The 14,270-nt window shown below is 39.1% G+C and overlaps 2 protein-coding genes across 2 annotated transcripts in view; one reads left to right on the top strand and one right to left on the bottom strand.

Moving 5' to 3' along the window:
- The window catches only part of LOC109472577, a 16,158-nt gene extending 7,130 nt beyond the window's left edge, over positions 1-9,028 (top strand). The window contains exons 4-7 of the mRNA XM_019772362.1: positions 427-837; positions 5,877-6,014; positions 8,473-8,772; positions 9,006-9,028. Coding sequence (XP_019627921.1) covers positions 427-837; positions 5,877-6,014; positions 8,473-8,772; positions 9,006-9,028 — 872 coding nt within the window. The remainder of the gene's footprint in view (positions 1-426; positions 838-5,876; positions 6,015-8,472; positions 8,773-9,005) is intronic.
- Positions 9,029-11,747: 2,719 nt separating this feature from the next.
- The window catches only part of LOC109472578 (collagen alpha-1(I) chain-like), a 9,009-nt gene continuing 6,486 nt past the window's right edge, over positions 11,748-14,270 (bottom strand). The window contains exons 5-6 of the mRNA XM_019772363.1: positions 12,937-13,077; positions 11,748-12,340 (exon numbers count right to left, since the gene is read on the bottom strand). Of these exons, the coding sequence (XP_019627922.1) occupies positions 11,748-12,340; positions 12,937-13,077 (734 nt within the window). The remainder of the gene's footprint in view (positions 12,341-12,936; positions 13,078-14,270) is intronic.

The following is a 14,270-nucleotide window of genomic DNA, read 5'->3' on the forward strand; positions in this document are numbered from 1 at the left end:
GTGTGGTGTTTTCCCGGCAACATCTGTCAAACTGTAATGGAGAAAACAGAATTTGAAAGCAATTCATTGGACGAACTTTATTGCACGATAATTGTACATGGTAAAACGTATAGAAACGACTATGGAAAAGACAGAAAAATATGGAATAATGTTAAAATCCTAACTATTAAAACAACAAGGGACAACATAAGTCTTTTATATAGTGTACAATCGAGTAGAGCTCAGCATGGGTTTTGTTATTTTTGAAATAACCATTCATATAATTATATAAGCAATAAGTTGTGTAAGTTATTGTATTTCAAGATATTTAAGCCTGTCTGTAACATCAAGTATCTTCAAATTCTTTGTACTTCCAATTTTTCGGAAATTTGAATGGTTTGCTAAACATATGCTTTGTTTCAATCCCTTGTTATGCATGTTTTGTAGCCTGTTGCCCCATGGGTTACAGTAAGGTGGGTGAGATGTGTTACAAGGCGTTCAACGACAAAGCAAACTTCGCTGAGTCAGCCCGGCGTTGCCGTAAAGAGCGCGGCACCCTCGCCAAGCCCCGAGACGCTGCAACAGACCGCTTCCTCATCTCCCTCAAGAACGCCGTGGACAGCCGAGCCCGTTTCTGGTTTGGTCTCCATGATCAGCGCAAAGAAGGAAGCTTTCAGTGGATGTATGGCACTGCACTGGAACATGGGAGCTACACCAACTGGGCTCCAGACCAACCAGACAACGAACGTAACGAGGATTGTGTTCACTACTTTTCCTCTACCGAACCCAGGGGGTGGCAAAACAATTGGAATGACGCAGACTGCAGCGAATTGTATGGCTACATATGTCTAGTGCCAGGTAAATAATAGGATCGCAATGCATTTCATGTCAAATCTTTCTATGCATTGTCTCACAATTCTAAAATCTTGTTTATAAAATCGCAACTATTGTTTTTTCTTTTTTTTTATTCCTTCACAGGACGCATGGAAAAGCGAGGCTGAACTTTCACCCTGGATGTTGACCAATGGCGACCGTGAAGTAACTCAAGAAGTTGTATGTAAACTATAACGGCTTATATATGGAATGTTGATGTTAGCAAGCCTTATCTATATGTTTATTTTGAGTCTAAGAGAATAATTATTGATGTATTTTTAATTTTTGATTGAAATAGCAAACATGCAACAAAAGTTTATCAGCCACACCGTGTTATGAAGCCATTGTACACCAAATTGTTTAAAGGCTTCCTTAACAAAAGGGAGCAGCCAGTAGTAATAATAAGAAGACTTTGCTTCAAGTAAAAGTATTGCCCGGGGTTCCACAAGGAAGAACATGGGGCTACTCTTGCAAATAACCAACCTTTTAGATCAGATTGATTCAAATATCAGTTTTCATCAGTTTTTAGCCGATAACTACCTTTTCTATATAGAGTGTTCTACACAGAATGACAACTGCTGTAAAAAAATCTGAACACCCCCAAAGGATAGCAAAAATGAATGACTAATAGACTTTAAGCCTGAAATTCCACAGTGTGCACAAAACAAACAATAGAAAATGAAATGTAACAGGTTTTATTGTAAGGCTTTAGCAACAACAAAATCACACTTGTATCTTGGCTTTGCATTTCACTGGTACTCGAAGTGGGACACGCATGTTAACAAAATGATAACTATCGGAAAACAGACAATGAGAATGATTAACCCATGGACATGCCCGACGAGGGTAAAATCACTTGCACACACGCCGCTTGTATATGTAAGACATAAATTAGAATATGTCGTGTTAGTATTTGATCCATATGTAAATTGAAAAACCAGGCAGTAAGCCTCTGTACGTGGTGTGGGTGTCAAGGAATGAAACAAACATTTAGTGGCTGTCATTGGAAGGCAGAAAAATGTCCAGACTTTGCATAATGTACAAAATGACAAACAATGGAGGAAGTACTAATTCTAAGTATCTATGTATTGAGCAAAGAAGGGAACGAGAATTAGGCATGCCTTCAAGTACCCGAGTACCAAGGACTTGGATCTATAAAAATGTGTATAATTATAATTTCCTAGAATTATCGTAGAGTGGAACTCACTGGCACCAAGTACAATTTAATAGCGCATGATCAATAGATGGCTTTAAACAACGCTTGTTATATGTACAGAGGCTGTGATTAGCAGTTTGTTGAGTGCATTATATTTCATGTCAGTTTATTTGATTTGAAACTTCAGACTGAATAGAGTGTAATACAACCAGGCTGCCCAACTTACCGTTGCGCATATATACTTAGTGTGATACTTACTTATTTTACATTGGTCAAGCTCCAATTTTAGTTCCACATACATATCACAAACAGAAATTATGAGCCGATTTGGCCAACCACCGTCTACTGGCCTCGTGAATGTGTCTGAAAGCAGTCGTAAACATTGAAACCAATTATGAATATTTACTAGCCCGGAAATGTGAATATAGAATGTTTCTGATACACTAGAAAGGAAGCATAAAGATGTAGTGCAGATCAATTTTAGTAACATTTACTGCAATTGTGTAACTCAAGTAAAAAGATTAAATATTAATTTGATGACAATTATGCCAATCAGAGTTTTATTTGTCTGAATATTGCAAACAAGTGTACATATCTGCTGCATTTTATGATAGGATTGGCCTATAATATATATAAATTATGCTGACGACCACATTAATAGTTAAATTATCAATAAGAAATTAAACATGTACTCTAATAGTACGTAAATGAAATATGCTAACGAAGACATTAATAATTCACATTATCAACGAGAAACTACTCTAATAGTAGTGCGTAAATGATCGCGAGCTCTGGGGGGGGGTCAAATGAGCCCCGTCCAACCCCCCCCCCCCGGTCCCACCAAGCCCAAAAAAGCCCGGTCTAGATAGGGTTAATCAATGGCAGAGAGAGTTCGGAAGCATGTTAGTTAGCAAATTAAAATCCTAAAATATTGGAAATGTGTTAACATATATGATGTCAAAGTGGCAGGTGATAAAAAGTCAATGTTTAGTTCACGTTACACTTTTCAAACCACACGTCAAAGATTCCTCTTCATTTCATAATGTCATGTTGATTTGACTCTATGGATGACATCCCCGCGCGCATGAATTTTCAACCGTTTCCATAAAAATACTGTAAATCGTACAAAACATTGCAAAATGAGCAAATGTATACCGTAAGTTGCTAAAACGAACCTGGTGAATATTGTAGGCTGGCGGTGCAGGTTGTCGCGTATTCATCATGTGTGAATATTCATCATCAGATTCAATGTTTACGTGATGCAATTTTGACGATTGCCTCCCGAAACAGACATATAGGGCTGTGAGGTAAATCTAGTTTTTGTATGCATTAGAATTGTTTTCTTCCGTTTTGCATTGCTTCTTATTCGAAGATTCATAGCCTGAGAAAACAATGCAAAGATAAAAGATGAAAACTGAAATTAAGAAAGTGTACCAAGGGATTGCCAGAACTAATGGAGGAGAGCTTATTAAAATTTGAGAAGTTTAGCTAAATTTTTGTCACGGCGTTTAAACTGGCCAAACATAGTTATGTCTTTGGGGTGTTTATTGGGTTTTTCGGATTTTTGAATGCAGCGACCGAAGTTTACACACACTGTCTAGCATTGGTCATTCACGACGGTAAATTTACGAAAACGTGTCACAGTGTTTGCCGCTTGTAACTCGGAAGGTGAACGGCTTGAGAACAGTGTGAATTGATTTCTTATTCAAGTGTATTCTCTACACAAATGTGTATACAAACAGCTGGTAAAAACACCCCCCCCCAGCGTCGTCTATGAGATTCAAGGTTGACCTTTGTCTCACCCACACAAATTAAATTCTTTATTCTACATGCTTTATTCTTGATCCTATATTGTGTATTCCTTACTCAGTCTGGAGGTTCTTGCCATGGGAACCCTTAGTCCTCCCGCATTCCTTAAGGACCTCCTTGTGCTCATCAGCCCCTTAACCAAGTCATGGAGGGGATGGTCTGGGTTCAGTATGACTTTAATTAGCTTTACGGCTGCCAGTTCTCGTGGTTCCCTGAGTGTGGGGAGCTTTAAGGTTGGATACCTATCGCCTTTTACCTGGAGAAATTAGTCTGCCATCTCCTGGAACAAATACCAAGAAAAAAAACAGACGGCGCTTGGTCTTCAAAATTTGTACATATTGATGATCACGTCGTCAGACTTCAAAATGATAGGGTAATATTTAATATTTAGAGAACTGTTGTTGTTTTAGAGTGTGAAACCGTCAGACGTCTGTACAGTAAAGATGTACAAGCAAGCAGAGCCTGTCGGGACTCCGCAAGCTGGGTCCGACAGGCAGCTCAAACCGCGGAGGCCCTACCGAAATTCTCCCGACCGCCGAGGTAACACAAGCGGACGTGTCAGTCGAAACAAACAGGCATGTCAGAAGTATCAAGAAGAAGACGACACGTCTTCAAACGTGTACGAAAAGGCTGAGGGAGTGAAACTGAAAAATTTCTCGGGAGACGCGATTCATGAAACCGGTACGTCTACAGGTACTGTTCTCAGGGCTGTTTTCACATACATTTTCCTTGTTTCCTGAATTTACTTATTAGATGTTTCCAGAGAATAGGGATGAATAAGGAAACTAAGAGAAAAGTTATACGACCTCATGCTTTCACAAATGATGTTAAACTTTGTGACTGAAGAATTATAGATTATTGCGGCTTTTAATGTAGCTGGAATCACACACGTGTCCGTTACGAGGATTAAGGTAATATATCTATAAGATAAAAGATTTACAGAAACAAAGTGCCAAGCAAATAAGACAACGCTTACAGTTAATAAAGTTGCCGTTATTAGAATACAGAGGGAATTTAGAAGGAAGAATTCATTCGCGATCGCGTGGATCTGCATTTTGATAAAGGAATGGCAAGATCTGTTATTTGAGATATTGTGAAACGTTTAGCATTAAAAGTTTTGTTCCATCACAGGATGGGATATTTTAATTGTTACAACAGCAGTACTTTTACAGCCATATCCAGTTATTAATAACTTGATGCTACTCAAATGACATTTTCGCCACGAAGGTTATGTTTTCGTAGGCGTTCGTATGTCTATATCATTTTTCTTTAACAATTTTCAAAGGGAATGGCTTTTAAATCTTTGTTGCTTTATATTATTTCATCTTTGGTCTATTCATCCAAATTTTGTCCGGTTTATTTTGTGTACAGTTTATCGTATATGACGACAAAAGTAGATAACATTAGAGCATAGCGTTTTAGACAAAGCAGCTAAAGAAATGCAGCTGTTGAGGGGAGGGACCAGCAAATCGCCATGCGCAGAACTAGCAGTGTGCATACCTACGATATATTTTGGGACTTATTTTTTTTAGATAGTTTTTTTTTTTTCAAAATTTGCTCAGAAAGGCCCAGTTTTCTAGTAAGAAGAACAAAAGAATGTATATTTTTAAAATATGCCCCAAAGTGTGACTTTTTCCATGGTTTGACCTGTCTTTGACCTCTAAATACTTGTTCTATGTGTGGACTGTCCCACTTTGCCAGGGGGTGAAATCCTGGTATCATTTCAATATTTTAGCTGTAGCTCATTAAAACCACGGAGTTGAACTTCCACTATTTGTACCAAAAGAAACCTGACAAATCCAGCTTTGCAATGGGGGTAAAGCTTGAGATTTGAGATAAAGGTAATTGTGTTTTAAAGTGCTTGTTTCTAGTGGCTTTAGACAATGGGATGTCCTTACGCTGGTCTCTTCCCTTGACCTTTTCAACAAATAAACGCTTTGAATCTACCCTTTGACATTATTTGTCAATGCAAGCCATTTCTGCATGTGGATGTGGATAACAGTTTGCGAATATCTCATTATCAATGCTGTTGTGAATTTATTTTTTATTTCTAAATTAGCTGACTATGATGCGACCATTGACAAAGCTGGCGGAGACGGAGTGAACATGTCAAGTCATGCACAGAAACTGTGGATGGCGTTCACGGTGGTCTTTGTGATCGTTGTTATGAACAGTATACTACTGACATACTTTGCAGGTCAGTCCTGTAATTGTTAAATGTTGGTAAGACTAAATGGATCCTATTCGGCACTAGTGGTAAACTGAAGGCTACACCACCTCTTAAGACCCAGATAGCACACGAAATTGTAGAGCAAGTGTATGAATGTAAATACTTGGGTGTTCTCCTTGACTGTAGGATCACTTGGAATGAACACATAGATATGTTCTAAAGTCTCCCAAAGAATAGGTTTGTTAAGGCGCCTTAGGTTTTGCTTAAATGCCAACATTGCTGCTAATACTTTGATTTTACCATTGTTTGGGACATTATAGGGACACTGTGTGGGATAACTGTAGCACCACCAAACAGAGATAAACAAATAAATAAATGAATAAATAAATTGATTGAAAATTTGTGATTATGATGTCTAAACTTTAGTTAGAATCAAATTATTACTACAAATAAAACGCATTCGACTTATTTGTTTTAATATGTAGTTAAGGTGACCACTCTTTCTGATGAAGTGGCTAAGCTTTCATCACAGGAAGGCAAATCAAGGCTACGTATGGGGCTTAAACGTAAGTACCAAATGCTGCTATCGTAACAATTCTGGATGTCGAGATTATGCACCTCTTGAAAAATTTTAAGCTAAATAAATTCTCATGGTTTACCTTGCGAAATTCTTAATATGTGACTTGAACTGATGATGACCATATATAAATAAAGGGATCTTACAATGTACTTTTATTAGGATAATGATATTTGATATACCATACAAAAGTACCTGTACTTTTTGCTGTGTCAATAAAGAATGTATATAATTATATCAGTTTATAGACTATAGATTAATTTATACTAGAATACACTTTGTCATATCGATGTCGAATCTCTCTTTAATAGCAGCTGCTGTGCCCCCAGTCTCGGGACCACCAGGCCCGCCAGGTCCCCCTGGACCTCCAGGGAAAATGGGGCCCATGGGGCCAGCTGGCCCTGTGTCTACCCGGCCTCCTGGACCTGGAAAACTGGGACCCATCGGCCCGGCTGGGTCTGTCGGACCACAAGGTAATGTGTGAATATTGTGAACATAGTTACTTATATCCAAAAACTTCTTAAAATATTATTTAATTGTTATTAAGCTGTACAGTGTGGTTATTACATCATATGCACATTTGTGATTACTCACTTTTATCATTTAAACCCTTTGATTCAAAGCTTAATCTTTCTAGACAAAGATGAGTATTATCAGAAACTGCCAGAAAAAGTAATTGTCAACACAATTGTATTTCACTAGGCTCTGAAAGGTTGGCCTACATAGCAATGTAGAGAATAGAATAAGAAGGCAACGTAAAAAATGCACTAATTATGATGCTAAAATCATTGTGATTTTGAAACAGTTAATGCAGAAAATGCAGTTAAAGAAAAAGTGGGAGAGATGGGCCCACCTGGACCTCCAGGAGAAATGGGACCTATAGGGCCTCCTGGGCCTGTAGGATCTCAGGGAGAACTGGGGCCCATGGGGCCTCCTGGGCCTGCCGGACCTCCGGGACCGAAGGGACCCAGGGAGATGGCTGCAGCATCAGGAGAATATTGGCCTCGGGGGCGAGGGCCACGAAGACAATATAGTCCAGGGATGAAAAAAGGTAAGGTGTTTAAGTTATGAATGAACAATAGTGTGCAGTCTAACTTATACCACCTACAACCGAGTCAGTACTGTTTAGCACAATTTCAAAATGAACATGACTATAGTCTGGTGTTGTATAATTGAGACCACTGACAATCGATGCAGAACTGTTTAGCATGACTGTAAAATGGATAAAAGATAATTAGTAAGCAAGAAGCTGACAAAAAAGGCACTAAAAGGGTGTTTACCCATATTGTGACCAAGTAGTCAAAAGTAGCTTAGAATTCAACCAAATTAACATTTGGCTGTGTAATTTGTGTCCTTACCTTCCCTATTACACTATTTCATCACTAAAATAATGTGATCCAAATTTAATTGAAAGAATAACATTTAACAGAAACTGCGAAAAAAAATCACTAATGATATTTTTTAAGAAATGTATTACGTTGCTTCCTAGTCCCTTAAGGAATGACTTAAACTGCAATGGAGAAAACAAAATTGGAAATCAATTCCTTGGACGAACTTTATTTTGGACGCACGGTAATTGTACATGGTACAACGTATAGAAACGACTATAAAACGCACACAAAAATATGGAACTTATTAATAATAAACTTAATAATAAAAGTTAAAAATCCTAACTATTTAACAACAAGGGATAGGAGAAGTCTTTAATATAGTGTACAATGGAGTAGAGCATGGGTTTCATTATTTTTCAAATAACTATATAATATAAGTTGTGTAAGTTATTGTATTTCAAGATATTTAAACCTGTCTGTAACATCAGTTATCTTTGTACTTGCATTGATTCCGGAAATTTGAATAGCTTGCTAAACATATGCTATGCCTCAATCCCTTGTTATGCATGTTTTGTAGCCTGTTGCCCCATGGGTTACAGTAAGGTGGGTGAGATGTGTTACAAGGCGTTCAACGACAAAGCAAACTTCGCTGAGTCAGTCCGGCGTTGCCGTCAAGAGGGCGGCACCCTCGCCATGCCCCGAGACGCTGCAACAGACCGCTTCCTCATCTCCCTCAAGAACGCCGTGGACAGCCGCTCCCGTTTCTGGTTTGGTCTCCATGATCAGCGCAAAGAAGGAAGCTTTCAGTGGATGGATGTCACTGCACTGAAACGCGGGAGCTACACCAATTGGGCTCCGCAACAACCAGACAACGAACGTAACGAGGATTGTGTTTACTACTTTTCCTCTACTGAACCCTGGGGTTGGCGAGACAATTGGAATGACGCAGACTGCAGCGAATTGTATGGCTACATATGTCTAGTGCCAGGTAATCAATAGAATCGCAATACATTGCATGCCATAATTGTCTATGCATTGTCACACAATTCTGAAATCTTGTTTATGAAATTGCAACGGTTGTTTTTTCTTTTCTTTTTTATTCCTTCACAGGACGTATGTCAACGCGAGGCTGAGCTTTCACCCTGGATGTTGACCTATTGCGACCATGAAGTAACTCAAGAAGTTGTAGGCAAGATATAACGGCTTAAATATGGAATATTAATGTTAGCAAGCTTTATCTGTATGTTTCTTTGAGTCTTAGAAGATGTATTTTCAAATTTTGCAAATAACCAATCTTTCAGATCAGCTTGACTTAAATGTCAGTTTTTAGCCGATAACTGCCTTTTCTATGGAAGGTGTTCTACACAGAATGACGTACAACTGTTGGAAAAATCTAAACACCCAAAGAATAACAAAACAAATGCCTCATAGACTTTATGTTCAGGCTTTAGCAATAGGCAAACCCCACTTGTATATGTAGGGCTTACATTTCTCTGGAACGTTTGGTTGGGCACTCATGTTAACAAAAAAGACAGCTAATACTAAAGAGACAATGAGAAAGATCAACCTGTGGACATGCCCAATGAGGGAAAGTCACTTGCATACACGCTTGTAATGTAAGACGAAACCTGATATATTGTATTGTATGTGTTGGGTACAGTATGAGCCGATTTGGCCAACCACCGTCTACTGGCTAATGTTTGTGTCTGAAAACAGTCGTAAACATTGAAACCAATTATGAATATTTACTACCCCAAAAAGGTGAATACGTGATGACCTGCTTGTAACGTTGGTCAGAATGTTTCTAACACACTATAGAAAGGAAGCATAAAGATGTCGTGCATATCAATTGTAGTAACATTTACTGGGAGTGTGTAACTCAAGCAAAGAGATTACATTGTTGGATGGCAATTATGAGAATCAGAGTCTTCTTTGTCTGAATATTGCATATCTGCTGCATTTCATGATAGGATTGGCCGAAATTAACGTATTTACCCACGAACGTAAAATAATATATATAAATTATGCTGACGAACACATTAATAATTGGATTATCAATGAGAAATTACACATGTACTCTAATAGTAGTGCGTAAAAGGATGGGGTTTTATACTCCCAACATTTGGTTTAACATCCCAAATATTGTTTTATGCTGTCTTATCATTCATTTTCTTGTATTCACTTTGTCTGTCACTGCGCAAGAGGTAAATAAGAGACCTGGAATGGCCTGGAAGTTTTCTTTAGAATATAATAAGACTTTGTTTTATTTAATAAATATACTTTGAAAGAATAAACAACGAATGCTCTAGAAATCTATTTGTTCCAAATACTTGGCTGTATATAACCATTAACAGTTACACAATTACAACAACAAATTAGAGATCTAATGCCTTCCTGAAATATTAAGACCTTACGTAATTTTTTTCAAATTTGTCTCATTAGGTATCAATGTAAGGTTTTAATTAGCACAATCCAATTTAGCTGATAGTTTTCTGAAGTCAGCTTACATATATGTTAGGTTTAATAGTTCTTGTTAAAGGATTCCTTTCAACATTTTATCATGAATCGTGCCAATAGTTTTCACAATTAGCACTTGTCAAGGTTAAAGTCCATTAGGAAAACAAAGATCATAAAAAGCTGTCATTACTTTGGCCTAAAATCATACAAAGCCTTTTTATACTTTTGCCTAAAGTCATGTAAAAACAAAAACAATTTGCTATACATTTCTGAAACAAGCTGCTAGGGAGACCAAAACTACACCGCGTTTTCCTTACATGACAAAAAAAAAAATTGGACTGGTTCCAGAAAAAAGTCTGCTGCACTACCAAGAACAACCAACAGGAGGCCAACATTCTGCTTTGACCCTTGTTTTTCCCAGTCTTACCAACATACCAAATATTATAAACATCCTCTCAGACCTTCTTAAGTTATGCAGAACACAAATATTCGGAAAAATATCTCCTTTTCTCTTCTTTTTTTCATGGAGGATAAAATACCTCATTTTTTTCATGCGTGTAATTAGTGAATTGCCTTGTATTCAGTTAAGAATTTCATCAGTTATTTTTTTTCAAATCTTGCTTAATTGGCCTTTTCAGATTTTCTTTTAATGATTGGGCTGCAACTCTTTCAGTTATGATGTCACCCGGCCCTGCTTGACATCGTGGATGTGAACTGCCACTTCCATATACCATGTATATGGAAGTGGCAGTGAAAGAATATCAGAAATTACCACCAATATAATAAAAGAAGGTTTATGCTTAAAATTACAATAATTACAATGCTCCAAGTTACTGTATAGGTGCCATGTCAAAAAAATGTGGTATGTTTTTATTGAGTACCTGGAACATACTGGCATATGTAGGGTGACAACGTATTGCAGTTTATGTCATTCCAGCCGGGCCACGAGTCGGTAGCTGGAAGGTAGTGTACGCAATGCTCGTTGTCGTGTTCGTTGTCTGGTTGTGCCCAAGCCCAGTTGGTGTAGCTTCCGAGTGCAGTGCCATCCATCCACTCAAACTTTCCTTCTGTGCGCTGATCATGAAGACCAAACCAGAAGAAGGATTTGTCGTTCACGGCGTTCTTGAGGGAGATGAGGAAGGCGTCTGTTGCAGCGTCTCGGGGCATGGCGAGGGTGCCGCCAGCTAGACGGCAACGCTGGGCAGATGTCGTGAAGTTTGCTGGGATGTTAAATGCCTTGTAGCACACCCCACGATGCGTTTTATAACCTCTGGGACAATATTCTGTAAAACATGTTCAGGAAGTAATATCTGAGAGCAATAAAGCATGTTTAACAACTTATTACACAGCTAAATCTAATTTGATAAATAAAAAACACAATAAAACTAATTATGGTCACGATATGTAGAGCAGATGTCTTTCATTCGGCTTAGGCGTACCTCGCTGTCCAATGGGACTTATCAACTTTCGAGGCCCAACTTTTCCTGCTGGTCCATCCATTCCCGTAGGAAGAGTTGGTCCCATGGGTCCCGGTTCTTTAGGTGGTCCGATAGACCCAGGACCAGCCGGCCCTATGGATCCCATTTTACCTAGATGAGCAAGTTGACCAGGGGTGCCAGCTCGACCCATGAGCCCCATTCCTCCTGGAGGCCCAGGTGACCCCATGGGTACAATTTTTCCTGGAGCCCCAGGAGGCCCGCCAGACACAGGGCCAGCTGACCCCATGGGTCTCTTTACTTCTGGAGGCCCAGGAGGCCCGGTAGACACAAGTCCAGCTAGCCCCATGGACCAATTTCCGCATGGAGCTCCAGTAGACCAGGTAAACACAGGTCCAGCTGACCCCATGGGTCCCTTTACTTCTGGAGGCCCAGGAGACACGGTAGACACAGGGCCAGCTGGCCCCATGGATCCCTGTTCTCCTGGTGGTCTGGTGGGACCAGGCGGGTCCGATGGTCCCATCACTCTAGACGAGGTAGTTGCCACACTCGCTAATAAAAGAAGATAGATAGAGCGTTTAGCTGTCAAATTAAATGAATTGTAACTTGCAGACTACAGATATTACTATTATTTGCACCTTTACTTATTACAATTAACTTACATAAAAAGTGGGATTCTGTGTAACTGGTATAATGGTATAATGAATTACATATTACACAACATGGGTTTAACCCTATCAAGACGTGTGATGAGCTGTGTTAATAATTAGCTACCTCTAATTTATTTTTCACTAGTAAGAGGATGAATAAATTTTCTTACTAATGAAAAATGAAATAACGCCCTTCTAACTCATGTCTCACTTGTAAGGGAATTAACAAAATATTCAAATTGTGAAAAAATTTAAAAAATAATCATTGAACCCATTTTTTACTAGCAACATAATTAATAAGCTCTCCTACATGTGAAATAATGAGATAACACATCTCAGCTTTTGCTACTAACACTTGCAACCTTGTACATGGTATCTCTCTTATGATATATACATTGACTTTATTCATAGAAAGACGCAAATCACAATACGATGTTCGGTATTAATGCCTTTAGATATCAATAACCAAACATAACAACCAGTAATACCGAATCTAACCTGCAATATATGCCGAGATTATAATGTTTGCCACGACGATGGCAAAGAGCACTGTACAGGCGATCCCCAGCTTGTTTACTTTATTTGATGTAGTCGGTCCACTGTCATCAGCCTCGTTGTCAGTATCCCCATCGTCGTCTGCTGGTTTGAAAAAAATATCAATTACTTAAAAGTTGATAAAAGTATCGCAAGGGCAAATGATCATAGTAAAAAACATTTTTGAAGGGGGGCGGGGGGGTTCTTCCCACTGGTTGAGGAAGCAGCGAGCGCCGAAGGCACGAGGTTCCTAGGGGGGTCCGGCATGCTCCCACGGGAAATTTAAAAAAAAAATGAACCTTCTGACATGGAATTTCCTGATTTTTTTAGAGGATTTCAAAGAAAAAAATCACAGATAACTTTTTTCAAGGACAAAGTGAGCAGTTTTCCTACTATTCCAGAATAAGTCCATCATTTAAAGAAATATCTTGGACCTTTAGATAAAAAGTGGACCTTTCAGCATTGTGGGGGGGGGGGGATACAGAAGTTGACCAATTATAGGGGCAGAAGATTGGCTGACTCTCTCCCCGGAAAACTTGGGGGCAAACGGGGGTAAACAGTCTCTCTGCGGCATAAAACTCGCGTCGCTCCAAGAAAAAAATGACGCCGCCCCACAAATCTGCGAAGGAGGCAAGGCAATGACGCCGCTTTCGTCATGCAAGTGCCACAAGTGTTGAATAACAATTTAAGATAAAGAAAATGGCGTATTTGTGGGCTCAAATATCTAAGTATGATGCTTCTTGTTGTCAACATTACACCTTTTGTTAGCTCTATAAAAGGTTGCACGCTGCATAAGCGGAACATGCCGATAAGTTGGTGAAAATGCACGACTCAATAAAACTGATTTAACACAAGGCAAATATGAACATAGTAACAGAATATAAAATGTAGGAGAATTGGGGACCCAAACCTAAACGAAATTTTAGGCACATTTGAAGATCATGACCATAGCGTTTCCAGAACCCTAGATACTTACTTTACTTTACTTTACTTTATATAACCCTAGATACAAAACGTTTAACCAAAAAATGCAATATTATAGTGAATCAATAATTTTTTTTCGGGGAGCGACGCGAGTTATGCCGCAGAGAGGTGGTTTTGCCGCCGTGGGCGTTGCAATGGTGGGGTGAGAGGCTTTCGCCATCCATGCCAAATGCCCTGAAATGTTTCAATAGCTCTTTCAGGACGTCGAATGCAAGCGGAGGCGGCGAAAATCTCTCTCCCCGGCAAACTCCCACGTCTCTCTGCGGACTGCATAATAACTCGCGTCGCTCCCCGAAAAAAAATAACACCGCCTC

The sequence above is a fragment of the Branchiostoma belcheri genome, unplaced genomic scaffold (genome assembly GCF_001625305.1).
Source record: "Branchiostoma belcheri isolate BF01 breed outbred unplaced genomic scaffold, Haploidv18h27 scaffold28, whole genome shotgun sequence".
NCBI classification, from domain to species: Eukaryota; Metazoa; Chordata; class Leptocardii; order Amphioxiformes; family Branchiostomatidae; genus Branchiostoma; species Branchiostoma belcheri.